General features: G+C 46.4%; 1 protein-coding gene across 1 annotated transcript in view; it reads left to right on the top strand.

Annotated features, from left to right (window-relative positions):
- Positions 1-6,937: 6,937 nt before the first annotated feature.
- The window catches only part of Kpna3 (karyopherin subunit alpha 3), a 69,867-nt gene continuing 62,087 nt past the window's right edge, over positions 6,938-14,717 (top strand). Inside the window, exon 1 of the mRNA XM_075950237.1 lies at positions 6,938-7,097. Within this exon, the coding sequence (XP_075806352.1) occupies positions 7,029-7,097 (69 nt within the window). The 5' untranslated portion in view covers positions 6,938-7,028. The remainder of the gene's footprint in view (positions 7,098-14,717) is intronic.

The following is a 14,717-nucleotide window of genomic DNA, read 5'->3' as shown; positions in this document are numbered from 1 at the left end:
GGGGCTGGCTGCCAAGGGAAGATTGCGATCCAGGCTTAACGAAATGGGGATGAACAAATACTGATAGCGGTCTCAGCAGGAGAGTGGGCGGTGTCTGGAGGGATAGGGCCTGAGGGCGGGTCTCTGCTACTAGAATGGAAGGTAAGTCTAGAGTTAGAATAGGCTCCACAGAACTCTGACCACTGAAGCGTGGATGCCTGAACTCTGGCTAGGAAAGGCCTGGGTCCACATCCCAGACTGGTGCCAACTATCACCCGTGATCAGAAGAAGGAAGCTGTGCTAAATGGTACATTTGCATGTAAATATGATGGGTACCTACATAGTAAGTTTTCTGTCTGCCTTTGTTTCTATCTGTGCTGGCTAGTTTTATATCAATTTGACACAAGCTAGAATTATCTGAAAGAAGGGAACCTTAATTGAGAAAACGCCTCCATAAAATCTGGCTGTAAGGCCTTTTCTTTATTAGTGATTGATGGCAAAGTGTACAGCCCATTGTGGGTGGTGCCATCCTTGGGCTGGTGGTCCTGGGTTTCTTAGAGAAAGCAGGCCAGAAGCAAGCCAGTAAGCAGCACCCCTCCGTGGCTTCTGCATCAGCTCCTGCCTCCGAGTTCCTACCCTGTTTGAGTTCCTGTCCTGACTTCCTTCAGTGACAGACTACAATGTGGAAGCCCAGTCGAATAAACCCTTTCCTCCCTAACTTGCTGTGCTCATGGTGTTTCGTCACAGCAACAGTAGCCCTTACTAAGACACCCTCTTTATGTGTGCATGTCTTGGTCCGGTCTTTGTTGCTGTATGAAAATCCCTGAAGCTCAGCATGGTGGCACACAACTTTAATCCCAGCACGAGGGAGACATCTCTTTGATTGAGGTCTTCTCAGGTGAGTCTAGGTGGTGGCAAGTTGGCAATAAAAACTCACCTGGTTGGTATGTGTCCACCTGCTGCTGCTCTTTTGGTCTTTCTACCACAAGGATTTTGTGTCCTGGGTTTGGGGAGGAAATCCTCCTGTAGCCATCTAGAACACAATGACACAGAAACAGAAGCAGAGCCTTCACTTGGGGGATGGCAGACTGCCTAAGTGGATGTTAGTGGTTCTATGAGCTTCATGCAAAGAGCCATAGGTCACTCAGCACTTTCCTTGTTTGTGTGTTGGAGGTTGGGGCTATCCCAAGAGTGGCTGAGAGGATCTGGACTTCTTTTGGCGCTGGCTGCCGGCATTCCTAACCAGAGCGTGCCCTTCTGCCGGGGCTGCTCTGTGAGCAGTCGGGCTACAATGCTGGCGCTCCTCCCTCTCAGTTTTTGATACTGATCCAAAGGAATGGATAAGGTGGGGTATAACTTATTTGGGTTTCACTTCCAAGAGAAACTGGGGGGGGGGTGGCATGAGTTTTGCCTCCGTGCTCTGAAATTCAAACCCAGACAGCTGACAGATTTCCTCTTGTGTGAGTACAGACATTTGCTAAACATGTTCCAGAATTAAATGTCAGGAATGATTTGGGAATCAAGAATCTTCTGGGTCAATTAATGGGCTTAAGCTTGAGATCTGGTTTCTCTGAGACAATTTTTTTTATTTGATAGAAGGAAGAAACAAAAAATATGCAGATATTCTCTATTATCATTTTATTAGTCAACTCATTAATTGTTTTAAAAGCAGTCTTGCACTGTAGGGTAGCCTGGCTCCAAGCTCATGATCCTTCTGCCTCCCCATCAGAGTGCTGTGATCGCAGGCACGAACAACCGTGTCTAGTTTGTACGGAATTTTAAATGTGGTTTGATGGGGGCGGGGGGTGTCCAGCAGAGTTTGCTGAGCACTGAGGATCTAAAGGTAAAGTTCAGGTCTAAGTTGAATTGCAAAAGTTTTACTGGTTTGTTGTTTTGTTTTTGCTTGTTTTTGTAGTTTTTCCAAGACAGGGTTTCTCAGTGTAGCTTTGGAACTTGTGCTGGAACTAGCTCTATAGACCCAGCTGGCCTTGAACTCACAGAGATCTACCTCCCTCTACCCCCTGAGTGCTGGAATTAAAGGCGTGTGCCACCACCGCCCAATCTCAAAAGTTTTAAATAGACTACTTTTTATTTGTTCTTTAACAATTTGAAACATAAACAATGAATCTTTATCACAGCAACCTCCAACTCTTCCCTTGTAGTCCCTGTAGTCACCCCACAACACGTCCCTCACCCTACTTCATGTATTCCCTCTCTCCCTCTCTTCTTTCTTCTCTCTCTGTCTTAGAAAGCCCCATTCAATCCAACCGTGCTTCCCTTTGATGCCGGCTTGCTGGTGCAGAGGACCCTCGCGGCAGTGAGCTCAAGGGTGTAACGGCCGTGTTATGGCCAGAACACAGCACATCACACAACTTCCGTCACATAGTCTGTCCCTTTGTTGTCAACGTCCCAGTTAGCGATGAGCGCTCAGCCGTCACTTTTTCTTAGCACTTTGACTAGTTATGAGTCTTTGCTTCGCTTCCCTACTGCTCACTGGGAGAGGAGCTTCTCTGGCCAAGGCTGGGAGCAGCCACTAATCCATGTGTACACACACCAACATCTGGAAGGCAGGGTGACAACAGGTCTATTTAGAAAGACAACAGCAGTAGGTTCCCCTCTAGGGCTTTTGACTAGACTTACAGTACCAGGCAAGAACTCTTTCCCGTGGAGCAGACCTCAAATTCAATCAAAGGCGGTTGGTGAGCGACCCCTAACATAACAGTCATGCCGCTATTCCCCCAGTAAGCACATCTTGTCTGGCAGGTTGGTGCTCTACAGCGCAGAGGTCACCAGGGGGGTAAGACTACTGCTGTTTTCTCTTTCCCGTTTACCTGTGTAGCACCGTCTGGCACCATGAAGGCTAGCCAGTGGGGACGAAGTGTTCAGGTCAGTCCCAGCTTGATTTTTCTATGTCCCATAAACAGCATGCTGTACCTTCAGCAATAGGGTCTAATCATTTATTTCCCGGGGCAACCAGGAGCAATGGCAATAACCTATGTTGTGTAGGGGGTTCCTGAAAGAGTTTGAATTTCTGACCTTTATTCATTTATAATTTATTAAGCAGTTAAAAATGCGTTGGGCGTTATGCCAAACACTTCACAAGTATTTGCATTTCTATTACATAGCTTGATTGAAACTTTGAAAGAGTGTCCATTGTTGAGAGTCTAAGAAAACATGAAGCGGGGACAGAAAAGATGAGGTTCTTTCTGTCCCTATACCTGTGTTCTTTCTAGGGCGTCCATAGAGACTGCTCTGCTGCCCAATATGGCGGGCATAATATGGAGGCTAGTGAACACTTGAAATGAAACTAGTATCTTGGAGGAGCTAATTTAATTTTAATTAATTGAAACGTAGCTAGCCATAGCCGGGTACTAGCTGCCATGGCGCACGGCAGAGAACATGCCACTGCCTGGGGAGGCACATCTGAGCAAAGAGGGAGGGGAGGGCGGAGCAGCTGGAGAAAAAAAGTAACATAAAAAAAGTAACATTTTATCCATGTCAAAGCCGCTTAACATGCATACTTTTAAGTGAGAGCCTCAAAGCTAGCTGTTAGGTTGGCAAAATTTCTCCAGAAAACCGTTCATTGTCTGTTCACTCCAAGATGACCAATACGTGGGCGATACTGACAGCCCAGGACAGTGTGTGGAAGAACAGGGCAAGTGTATGCAGACTCACTGCGGGCGCTGTTCCTTCAGTCCTTAGGTAGCGCCCCCATCCTGGGAGGTCCCCATTCCCTCACGTAGTACAGAGGAGAGGAGTGTGTGCATAGTGAGGCTAGTCAAGCATCCTGTTTTGATTTTCATATTCAAAACAAGCTAAAAAAAACCAAATACAATGTAAAGAAATATCGTCAGGAGCAGTGTCGGGTCAGTGAGAGGTAGGGGAGCAAAAGGGTCATTAACAGGGAGAAGGCCCACATCTGAGGCCTTGGAGGTAGTTATTTTCCCAAGTTGAAGGACTCCAGACCCGCTGGGGGCTAGATGAGGCAAAAATCTGATGAAGTTAAGGATGCTGAGAGACACTGGAACCAGGGTACATAATGTGTGGATGCTGAAGTCACCAGGGCAATGCCAAAAAGTGAAAACGAGCAAGTTAAACCTCAGCCAGAAGGGATCCTGCTTTGGAATTTGCTTTTCTGTGACATTTGGTGGCAGCCCTCCCCCTGGGCAAAGGAATTCTGTGGCGCTAGCGTAATCTTTGGTTCACCAGGGCACTAGGGTTCTGTGCTCAAATAGTCAATCCCATCCTCAGTTCTGAGTCTCTCTGGGTAAGCCCGCATAGACACACTCAGAGGTGTGCCTCACCAGCTTCCTGGGTGACACTAAGTCCAGGCTAGTTGACAAGATAAAATGCCCACAGGAAACACTGTTCTTGGGCTGCTGACTTGCTCAGCATCCAGGTCTACTCCAGCGGCATTCTTTTTTTTTTTTTTTTTTTTGGTTTTTTGAGACAGGGTTTCTCTGTAGCTTTGGAGACTGTCCTGGAACTAGCTCTTGTAGACCAGGCTGGTCTCGAACTCCCAGAGATCCGCCTGCCTCTGCCTCCCGAGTGCTGGGATTAAAGGCGTGCGCCACCACCGCCCGGTCTCCAGCGGCATTCTGAAACAGAATCGTAAGTCAGGAAATGTAAATTCAAGCCCAGACTTTTAGGTCATTATAAGGGGCTTATTTGTCAGTTTCTGAAATCACATTTTTATTTAAGCTGTTAGATTGTTTCATAGCTTTTAAGCACATAAACATGGCGTTCACTTGCTATCTTGCTTCGAGACCGGCAAACATCAGGAGCATGTGAGAAAGGGGCCCTTGGGCTGCTTTCCCAATGACTACCACACCACTGGGCTCATTGCTGTTTTATCATCTTTCTTTTCTGGCAAAGAAGAAGTTGGTTGGAGGCTGTAAACACGTGGCTCTATTACCCGGGGATTCTAGCCTTAGTGCACTGTCTGGCACTTGGGAAGCCCTCACTAAATGTGTCCTAGGTACAGAGAGGTGGCAGAGGAGATAAAGCCCTCACAAGGGAATTCCTGGCAAATGATAAAGGAAACTGCGCTATGGTGCGTGTTTTCCTTCCAGTCGATCGAGAGTGGCAAACAAAAAAGTTCCACTACTGAAGACTGAGCTGTTATCGTAATGCTAACCACAGGTAAGTGTTTTTCCCACCTTTATTTTGTTTTGTTGTTTGTCTCCTTCAAATGAGTGATCTGACTAGGATCAAAGAAGACCAGTGAAAAATTTCAATTAATTTATTTATAAAAAAGAAAGAAATAAAAAGAGGAGAGTACAGTTAAAATAGTTTAAAAAATAAAATAGAGAAAAAAGAGAACGGTTTTTTTTTTCCCTGAGAAAGCACTCTGGCATCAGTAGATCACACTCCAATAGGGCAAAGATGGTGTGAAATCTTTACATGGGCTTGTAGTCACCAACTGGCCACTCACAAAACAAATGCGGGTGACAGCTTGACCACTGAGGCCTTTCAGTTCCTAACTCTTGGCCCTCAGGTTCTTTCAGGTCTCTTTTCTTTTGAAGATTATCTTTTGTTTTTTTTTTTTTTCGAGACAGGGTTTCTCTGTGGTTTTGGAGCCTGTCCTGGAACTAGCTCTGTAGACCAGGCTGGTCTCGAACTCACAGAGATCCGCCTGCCTCTGCCTCCCAAATGCTGGGATTAAAGGTGTGCGCCACCACGGCCTGGCTTGAAGATTATCTTAATTGAATTCTTTATGGTATATTTCTACCAAACTGACCCGGCTCATTTCGATCATACGGAGTATAACACTGCATACGGGCTGACATCTGCAGAAGATTCTGAAATGTAATATTCTAATACATAAGCAAAGTCCACCTGCTGAAAAAAAAAGCTGTTATTGTTCCAAATTTCTCTCTGTTATTTCTTCCATGACGCTAAAGGGAGAAGGCAAGCCGGAGTCTGCTGCCGCAGGGCCTGATTATAACCGGAAGGCTAGATTATGTGTTAAGGTGGATTGTGAGGCGTGGAGACACAGGAAGGTAGGGCTGTCAAAGTGAAGGTTGCACAAGGATGTTTGGGAGAAATCAGGGCATGCTAGAACTCGGTTTTTTTCTTCTTCTTGAGAGAACTTACTAAGTACTGTGTTGGTCTGACAGATTCTTTTTTTCTTTTTTCTCTTTTGGTTTTTCGAGACAGGGTTTCTCTGTGGCTTTGGATCCTGTTCTGAAACTAGCTCTTGTAAACCAGGCTGGTCTCGAACTCACAGAGATCCGCCTGTTTCTGCCTCCGGAGTGCTGGGATTAAAGGCGGCGCCACCACCGCCCGGCTTTGATCTGACAGATTCTTGAGACCAACAAAGTCTGTTGCCTTGTTGAGCTTCTTAACGGTGCGGTGCGAGCAAGCATAAACACACACATCACGCTGTCATGTATCTGGGTAGTGGAAACAGGCATGCTATTTATAAAACCAAGGCAGAGCAAGAGAAAAGGGTTTGGGGGTGGCTGCTATTTGAGGAGACCCCAAAGAAGCCAAAAGCGCAGAGCACGCGTGGCCGTTCTTTTTCTAATTTTCCAAGCGGTAGGGAGCAAGGTGCGCCCCCGGGAGCCCCGCCTCTCGCTCCCGATAGGCCGCAAGGTGCCATCGCCGGGGAAGCCCCGCCCACCACTCCGCCCAGAGGTGGGGCTTCGAGCCCGCGCTCGGAAAGCGCCGCGCCGAAAGCGCGCGCACAGCCCTCCCGGCATGCTCCTCGTCCTCTCCCGGCGTGGCTCAGACCAGCGCCGGGCATGCTGGGAACTGTAGTTCCCGCCAGCCGCCCCACGTCAGGGGTGGCGGTAAAAGCTACTAGGTCGGGCTCCATTTCTAGCACATGACTAGCGGCGGTGGGGAGGCCCTATGGTGGGGTGAGGGCAGGGTCACCGCGACAGCCAGCAGGCCAGCGCCCCGGCCTCTCCCGGCGCGCGCCGCTCCTCAGCACCGCCCCCGCGCCGCGGCTACCGTGACGCGCGCTCCTCCCCCTCCGTCCCCTCCCGCTCGACTCGCCGCCACCGCCGCCGCAGGAGCAGCCGCCGCCGGAGCCGCGCGCAGCCATGGCCGAGAACCCCGGCTTGGAAAACCACCGCATCAAGAGCTTCAAGAACAAGGGCCGCGATGTGGAGGCGAGTGTATTCCGCGTCTGGCCGGGCCGGGCCGGGCGGCCGAGAGGGGAGGGGCAGGGGCCCGTGGCCGCTGGCTCTCGCCGGCTGGCGGTCAGTCGGAGTTGGCCGCCGCCTCGGGGCGCCGCGGCCCGGGCTGCAGCCGCCTTCTGAGCGGCCAGCGCGGACACCGGGGACCGCTGGGCGCTCGGCGCCGCCGCGCGGGCGCGGCCTGCTGTCGGAGGGGAAGGGATGTGGAGCCGAGGCGGGGTCCGCGGGCCGCGCGGGAGGACGGACCGGGATGCTGCCGCCCCGCGTGCCGACCGCACCGCCGGGGCCCTGCCGCCGCTCGCGTCCGCAGCCGGTGCAGCCTCCCGCGCTGCCGCACATGGAGCCTCCGTCCCAGCGCCTACCTTGTGCGAGCCGGGCCCAGGCGGGCGGTGGCAGACCTCAGAGGGGGGTGGGGACCAGCCGGGTAACTGACTTGTTTGAGGGTGGTGGATGGGGGAGGGTAGGATGCGCCAAGACCATTTTCTTATATTCCAGTGCTGTCCTTTGGACCAGTCTTCCCGAGCTGTTGCAGCTCATATCCCTGTGACTGCTGGCATTCGGAGCGAGCTAAAGGTGGACAATAGTTTGCCATCTATTGTGTTGAAGCTTTGAGAAGGAGGTTATGCAGACCTCTCTGATCTGGGGTTCTTTTTTTTTCTTTTTCTTTTTTTTTAAAGCTCTTGGAGTGGGAGCGTGACTCGTAGGGAAATAATTTCTTTGACCCGTTTTGCCGAAATGAATTGGATACATCGATTCCTACGTCCTTGTGTATACCACATGCCACCAGGCTGGTAGATTTTCCAAGTGGTTGCAAAACTGTAAACATTCATTGTGGTCACTCAGTTAGCTGCTACTCAGCATGTTGCCATTGTCTCATTAAGGTGACATTAGCTGTTACTATTTGCAAACTCCACTTATTGAGGTAGCGCTAGAGGTCTCTCTGCTCCTACTGAAACCAGTGAAGTGTGTGTAATAGCACAAACTTCACGGGGACTCGACCTCTCTTGGTTTGATGGGGGGAATAGTTTTAAGCCCGTACCCTCTTCTCTATTCTAATAGTAGGTAATATGATTTGTATAGTCCTGTAATTTTTGCTAAGAGGCTAGTAAATAGCAGGGTTTGATTTAGTAGAGAAGCAGATGAAGCTGTGGCATTTCTCAGAGCTACAGAGTTAAGTATGAATTGGGAAAAACCTGGGGGAATATTTTATGGAATTCCCATTTGAGTGAGACTGCATCTATCTCTCTGTCCTGATCACATTTAAGTTTCCTTTTTGAGAACTACTTCCAAACAAAAGTGAAACCTAGCAACTGTAACAGCCATCAGTCTCTCTCTCTCTCTCTCTCTCTCTTTTTTTAAATAAGACAGTTTTGATCTTTTTCCACCAGTAATTTCTGTGTTTGTGTTCACCAGTAATCTCTCTGGCCTTTTTTGTTATTTGTTTGTTTGTTTTCTTTTTGAGACAGGGCCTCATTGCAGGGCGGGCTGGTCAAGCGTACAAAAATAATCCTGCCTCAGGCTCCCCAATTGCTGGGATTTCTGGCAGGGGCCACCACACCCAGTCCCACCGGTGATTTTTCTTGAAGCTGCCTTTTATTACTGTAAGCAAAACCTGCATAGTTTGTGTGGATGCTCGTATTGCGTGTTCATTCTTTTCTGGATGTTGGTGTAAATTTTTGTCATAATTTACTTCTAGTTTGTTTAGTGAGATACCTAGTAAGGCCTTTTGCATGGGATAGCTCCATAGCATATAGCTACTGCTCATCAAAAGGTAACCAGTGGCTTGTGGATGCATGAGGAAGACAGGAGAGTTGCCAAGCCATTCTGCCTGACTTTGCTCACATTACACATCCAAGGATATGTTAGTAAAACTAAGACATGAGATAGCAGGCATTCAAATGGTAGTTCTCTGTGTTAGACACTGTGCTATACTAAGAGCTTGCTACCCCATTTAATCCTTATGAGTTAGGTGTGGCATTGTCCTTACTTTACTAGAGAAAAAAGTACTTTGACACAGAATGTCAGCATTTATGTAATGCGCTGGTCATGTCTGAGCATTCATTTGCTAGATGACTGATAGGTGCCTATAATGCTTGGCCTGCTCATACAAAAAGACCTAAGATTCTGCCTGTGCCCTGAGCTTACAGTCAGTTTGTGAGAAATCCCTACACTGGGTCAGGGAAGTTGACTTCTAAACAGTGATGAGGTCTGGTTGATTCCTAATAATGGGAATGAACTGATCCTGAAGAGTTGGAGAAGTCTGGGTGCAATCTCTGTAATCCCAGCACTTGGGACCAGGAGGCAGAAAGTTAGGAGTTCAAGGTCATCCTTGGCTATGCGACACCCTACCTCTAAAAATAAGTGAATGAATGAAGCAGAAGGGGTTAACTATGGGAGGAGAAGGCAGGAGGCCTTTGGAATTTTAGAAGTACTAATTGAAAAGTCCCAGTTTATGCATTCAGCTGGTAAATAAGGAAAATAAGGCAGTTATGCAGGGATTGTGAGTGAGTAGACAGAGGGTTGTAGGGAGGTCTTACAGACATTCTGCCAAGAGGGCTTTGGAGAGACAAATATACCAGATACTGTATCAGTCTTGAGATGAGCAGATGAGGAATGAGTGAATACAGTCCCAGGTGAACCAGATACTGTATCAGTCTTGAGATGAGCAGATGAGGAATGAGTGAATACAGTCCCAGGTGAGAAAGAGGTGTGATGACATGAGGGGTGAACCTGAGACTTCTATCTGGCCTCTGTTGGTCCGAGAATACACAGGCCAGGTGTGTCCCTTGGAAGGTTTTACTTAGTAGGAAGATCTCAGAAATTTATTCAGCGCAGAGACAGAGATGGCGTCGAGATGAGAGCAGTGGAAAAAGTATCGAGAGCAATGTGTAGAGTTGGTCTGGTGGAAGAGGGTTGTGATCTTGTCTGTGGGGAGAGATTTCCCAGAAATGAGGTCTGGATGATCCTCCTCAGCTTTTTCCCCTCCCTCTTGCTCTTTCTCCTCTTCCTCATTCTTATTCGTATGGAGTTCACAGAAGAGGATAATTGGGCCTGAGTGCACAGGCGGAGGTAGGGAACTGTAGTGACCTGAAGCTTGGGTAAGGGAGTCATGTTTTTATAGCCAACCTAGAAAGACGTTGAAGAGGAAACAGGTTTGAATTTGGATCTCAGTACTAAACATTTTCATATAAAGCATTGACTCTAAAGCTTTTTTTTTAAAGAAAGTTGTTTTTTCTTTTTAAATATAGAAAGGTGTGCAAAACAGACATATTCTGCTTAGTGAGTTCTCCTTTTTGTTTTTTTGTTTTTGTTTTTTTGAGACAGGGTTTCTCTGTGGCTTTGGAGCCTGTCCTGGAACTAGACCAGGCTGGCCTTGAACTCACAGAGATCCTCCTGCCTCTGCCTCCCAAGTGCTGGGATTAAAGGCCTGCGCTGCCACCACCACCCAGCGTGAGTTCTTCTAAAACACAACATGAAAGGAACTGGAACCCATGTTATCCTTGTTTATGCACTTCTCAAGGAGATGACTTCTGTTTTTGCATTGGAATTTTTTTAATTTTTATTTATTTATTTCTTTTGGTGCATGTGCCCCATAGCATACTTCTGGAAGTCAGAGGACAGCTTAAAGGAGTTTGTTTTTTTCTTCCATGGGTGGGTAGGGATCAAACTTAGGTTGCCAGGCTTGGTGGCAAGCTTCTTTACTCACTGAGCTCTCTGGATGGCATGGGTATGACATTTTTATCAATAATTAATAATAACAAGTTAAGAAACTGATGGTTTGCTGGACGGTGGTGGTGCACGCCTTTAATCCCAGCACTCAGAGGCAGGAGGATCTCTGTGAGTTTGAGGCCAAATTGGTCTATAAGAGCTAGTTCCGGGACAGGCTCCAAAGCTACAGAGAAACCTTGTCTCGGAAAAACCAAAACCAAAAAACAAAAAAAAAAAAAACAAAACAAAACCCTCAAACAAACAAACAAAAGCCTGATGGTTTGAATGAGGCTCATATGTTTGAGTGCTTGGTCCCAGTTGGTGGAACTACTTAGGAAGGATTAGGAGGTGTTGGCTTGTTGGAGATGATGTATTACTTGAGGTGGGCTTTGAGGTGTCAAAAGCCCACCCCAGACCTAGTTGCTCTTCCTTCTTGCGAATCAGATGTGAGCTCTCAACTGCCTGCCTGCCTCAGCACCCTGGGCCGTGATGGTCTTGGTTTAGCCCTCTGAAACTGTAAGCAAGCCCCCAATTAAAAGCTTTCTTTTGTAAATTACTTGGCTCATGAACTCTCCTCATAGCAACAGAACAGTAACTAAGACAGAAACCTTAATACTTAATGAGTATTTATGATATTAAGAGTTAATATGAATTATTATTTGGCCATTGCCATCCTGTATGCTGTCGGGGAACTTGGGCTGTCAGAGCAGTGCGACTCTAAATCAGAAGGAAGTTTTGCTCAGCGTTCTCTCCTCCCCTGATGGAAAGTACAGCTTGCCGTGAGTGAGCACACCTGAAGGACCATATCATAGCATTTTTATTTTGGTCCTTTAAAACCTTGCTAATGCCGGGCGATGGTGGCGCACGCCTTTAATCCCAGCACTCGGGAGGCAGAGGCAGGCGGATCTCTGTGAGTTCGAGACCAGCCTGGTCTACAGAGCTAGTTCCAGGACAGGCTCCAAAGCCACAGAGAAACCCTGTCTCGAAAAACCAAAAAAAAAACAAAAAAAACAAAAAAAAACCTTGCTAATCACACACAATTTATCATTGAATTTCTTTGCCTTTTTTTTCCTCTTGTAAGGTTTTGTTCTTATTAAAAGCGAGATTGTTTTATCAAGGAAATAATAACCCATATTCTTGGGTTAGCAAACACTCAAACATTTATACTTTAGATTTAGTACCAAGGATAAAACACATTTTTCATTTTCAAATTCAATTAGCAATTCCAAGATTGTTTCTTTATCTGTAGACATTCTATTGGTAAGTCATTCTCTGTGACTTTGTCCATGCAATTCTATTATAACTCACTGGCTGTCCTTTGAGTTGGGTTTACTCATGTAAGCTCTTCACTGCTCAGACTTCTCCATCTACCTCTAGAATCAATAAGATTGAACTGACCCTTCAGAAGGTCCCCATAAAGTCTTTGCTGACTGGCCTGTGTTCTGTACTATTGTTTGCTATTTTCTAGTGCTTTCCTAAGTGGGTTTCTTTTCACTTGTCTGAAATAGAGTGCCATGATGTTCAACAATCCAGTCTACGTGTATACTGTTTTAAAATATATCAGCTCTGTTGAGATGCCTTGCAGTGTTGCTGTCATGTGATTGGCAGGTAACGTTTCATACATACTATTTGAGAAAAGGGACTAGATAATATACTTTTTAAAACTTGGTATTTAGGGATGAAGGACAGTATTGTAAGATCTGCTTTTTATACTTTTTTAAAAATTAAAACTTTAAAAAGATGTTGTAAATGCATGCATGCGTGTGTGTGGTGTGTGTGTGTGTGTGTGTGTTTATGGCTATGTGCACGTAAGTGCAGATACCCTCAGAATCCGTAAGAGGGCATTCGATGCCCTGGAGTTAAGAGTTACAGATATTTGTAGCTGCCTCCCATTGGTGCTGGAAACTGAACTCTCATGCCAGAATAGTAAGCGCTCACCAGGGAGCCAGCTCTCCAGGCAGCCCTTATTATAAGATAGTAATAATTTCTTTTGGAGCAAACTTAATCTATTTTGCTGTAATTTACTTCTGTAAAGTGAACAAAGTCATCCTTGAATGTGAACTAGAAGGAAGATTAGTACAAATTTCATACTAGTTCATATTTATTTTTACTGGCACATTGATATTTAGCCTTTGTAAATAATAGCAATTGAACAGAGTGATTTTGGTATCCACCCAATCTCTTTTTTTAGCTCTGTTTAACTACATGCCGTGCCTTGAAGGTGCTTAATTGCTCCAGCCTTCCTGGTATTTCTTTGTCCTTTACTAAATTTGCAACATGTGATGCTTTTCAGGAATTTCTGTCCTATGTCAGGCACCAGTTTCCTTGAATTTCCTAGTGGGGAGCATGCTTTTCCTAGTTCCTTCACCCTGGGCTTCATTTTGGCTTTGCCAGCTTCACTGCCTATCTATCCATTGAGTTTAGGCATGTGTTGGGATCTGTCTTGAGTCTTCCTTTAGGAACAAGTTTTGTTTACACCAGCAGTGCATTTAGTGTTAGCCATCACTTCTCTGGGGCGGGGAGGGGATGGCAAGAGCAGGCGTGAAATCTATTTTAGTCCTCTGCTGGAGGGGCTCGTAGGGACACCTCAGCAGCTTCTCATGCTCAACGCGTGTAAAGCCATGTTCTTTCTTTGTGTTCTCATTGCCCTAGCTGTGATTAAATTTGAAACCTGAGACCCTTCTTGGACTCCTTCCTCACCTTCACCTTCAGTCAGATGCTAGTCAGTGTAGTATCACTCTCGGTGTGTCTGGATTTTAGCCTCACCACTTTATTCTAACTCTGTTTCCCTGCAGGCGAGGCCTTACTGCCTGTCACCTGGCAGTAAAACAGTTTCTCAAAGTGGTGCCCTTCCTCCAATTCACTAGGATCTTTTAGCAAGCCTGATGCTTTTTTTCCTCCTCGCTGCCCCTCCTCTTTCCCACCCCTTTAAGCTCTACAGCACTGAACTTCTTATATGCTTATACCTAATCTGGAGTCCTATCCTCCCCTCTTTGCCAGGGCTGTTTCTATTCTCAGGGCTATTTGGCTGACTGAAATATCCTCTGCCTCCTGTTGATTGGCTAATCCCTGCTTCTTAAATACTTTAGATCATGGTACTTTTATTTGCTCCTGAGAGAATTTGCATATATCTTTGTTATTCTAGCAGTGGTAATATATTGAATTGTGTTTTGTCTGTTCTCCCAACTGGATTGTGAGGTTTTTGAGGGCACCACTCTGTATCTTCACTGTCTGCTTCATAATATGATTGGAACAAAGCAAGCACTACAACAGTCTAATGGATACAGCCATTCTAGATACCACTGGCACATCATTTCCCCAAAGTGTATGTATGTATGTATGTATGTATATATATCTAATTAATTTTCTGCATATGGGTATTTTTCTTGCATGTATGTCTGTGTACCAACTGTATCCCTGGTGCTTGAGGAGCCAGAAGAGAGTGTTGGATCCCCTGAAACTGGAGTTTACAGATGTTGTAGAATATGAGGGTGCTAAAGCCCAGGCTCTCTGCAAGAGCAACTGGTGCTCTTGACCACTGAACAGTCTTAACAGCCCTGCAAAATATATATGTATGTGTGTGTGTGTGTGTGTTTGTATGGTCTTAAGGCTTTTTTGTTTTTGTTTTGTTTTCTGTACAAAGATCCCTTGCTGCATAGATGGTTCTTAAGTCATTCATTCAAGAAAGGTCAGTTAGGAAAACCTAATGAAACTTGTCCTTTGTGTGCTGAAGAACCCACCACTGCTGGCACATGTCAACCCATTTCCCCATCAGACCCTGATGGTTTGAGGAGACTGCAAGAGTGAGACCCCTGGTCGAACTCCACAGGTGACTCTAGAGCTGCTAGTGACCATCTTGTCTTCAGACTGCCAACAAGGGAAAAG

The sequence above is a fragment of the Microtus pennsylvanicus genome, chromosome 15 (genome assembly GCF_037038515.1).
Source record: "Microtus pennsylvanicus isolate mMicPen1 chromosome 15, mMicPen1.hap1, whole genome shotgun sequence".
Classification (NCBI taxonomy): Eukaryota; Metazoa; Chordata; class Mammalia; order Rodentia; family Cricetidae; genus Microtus; species Microtus pennsylvanicus.
Note: the sequence above shows the minus strand (reverse complement) of the source record. Positions and strands in the feature narration are given on the sequence as shown.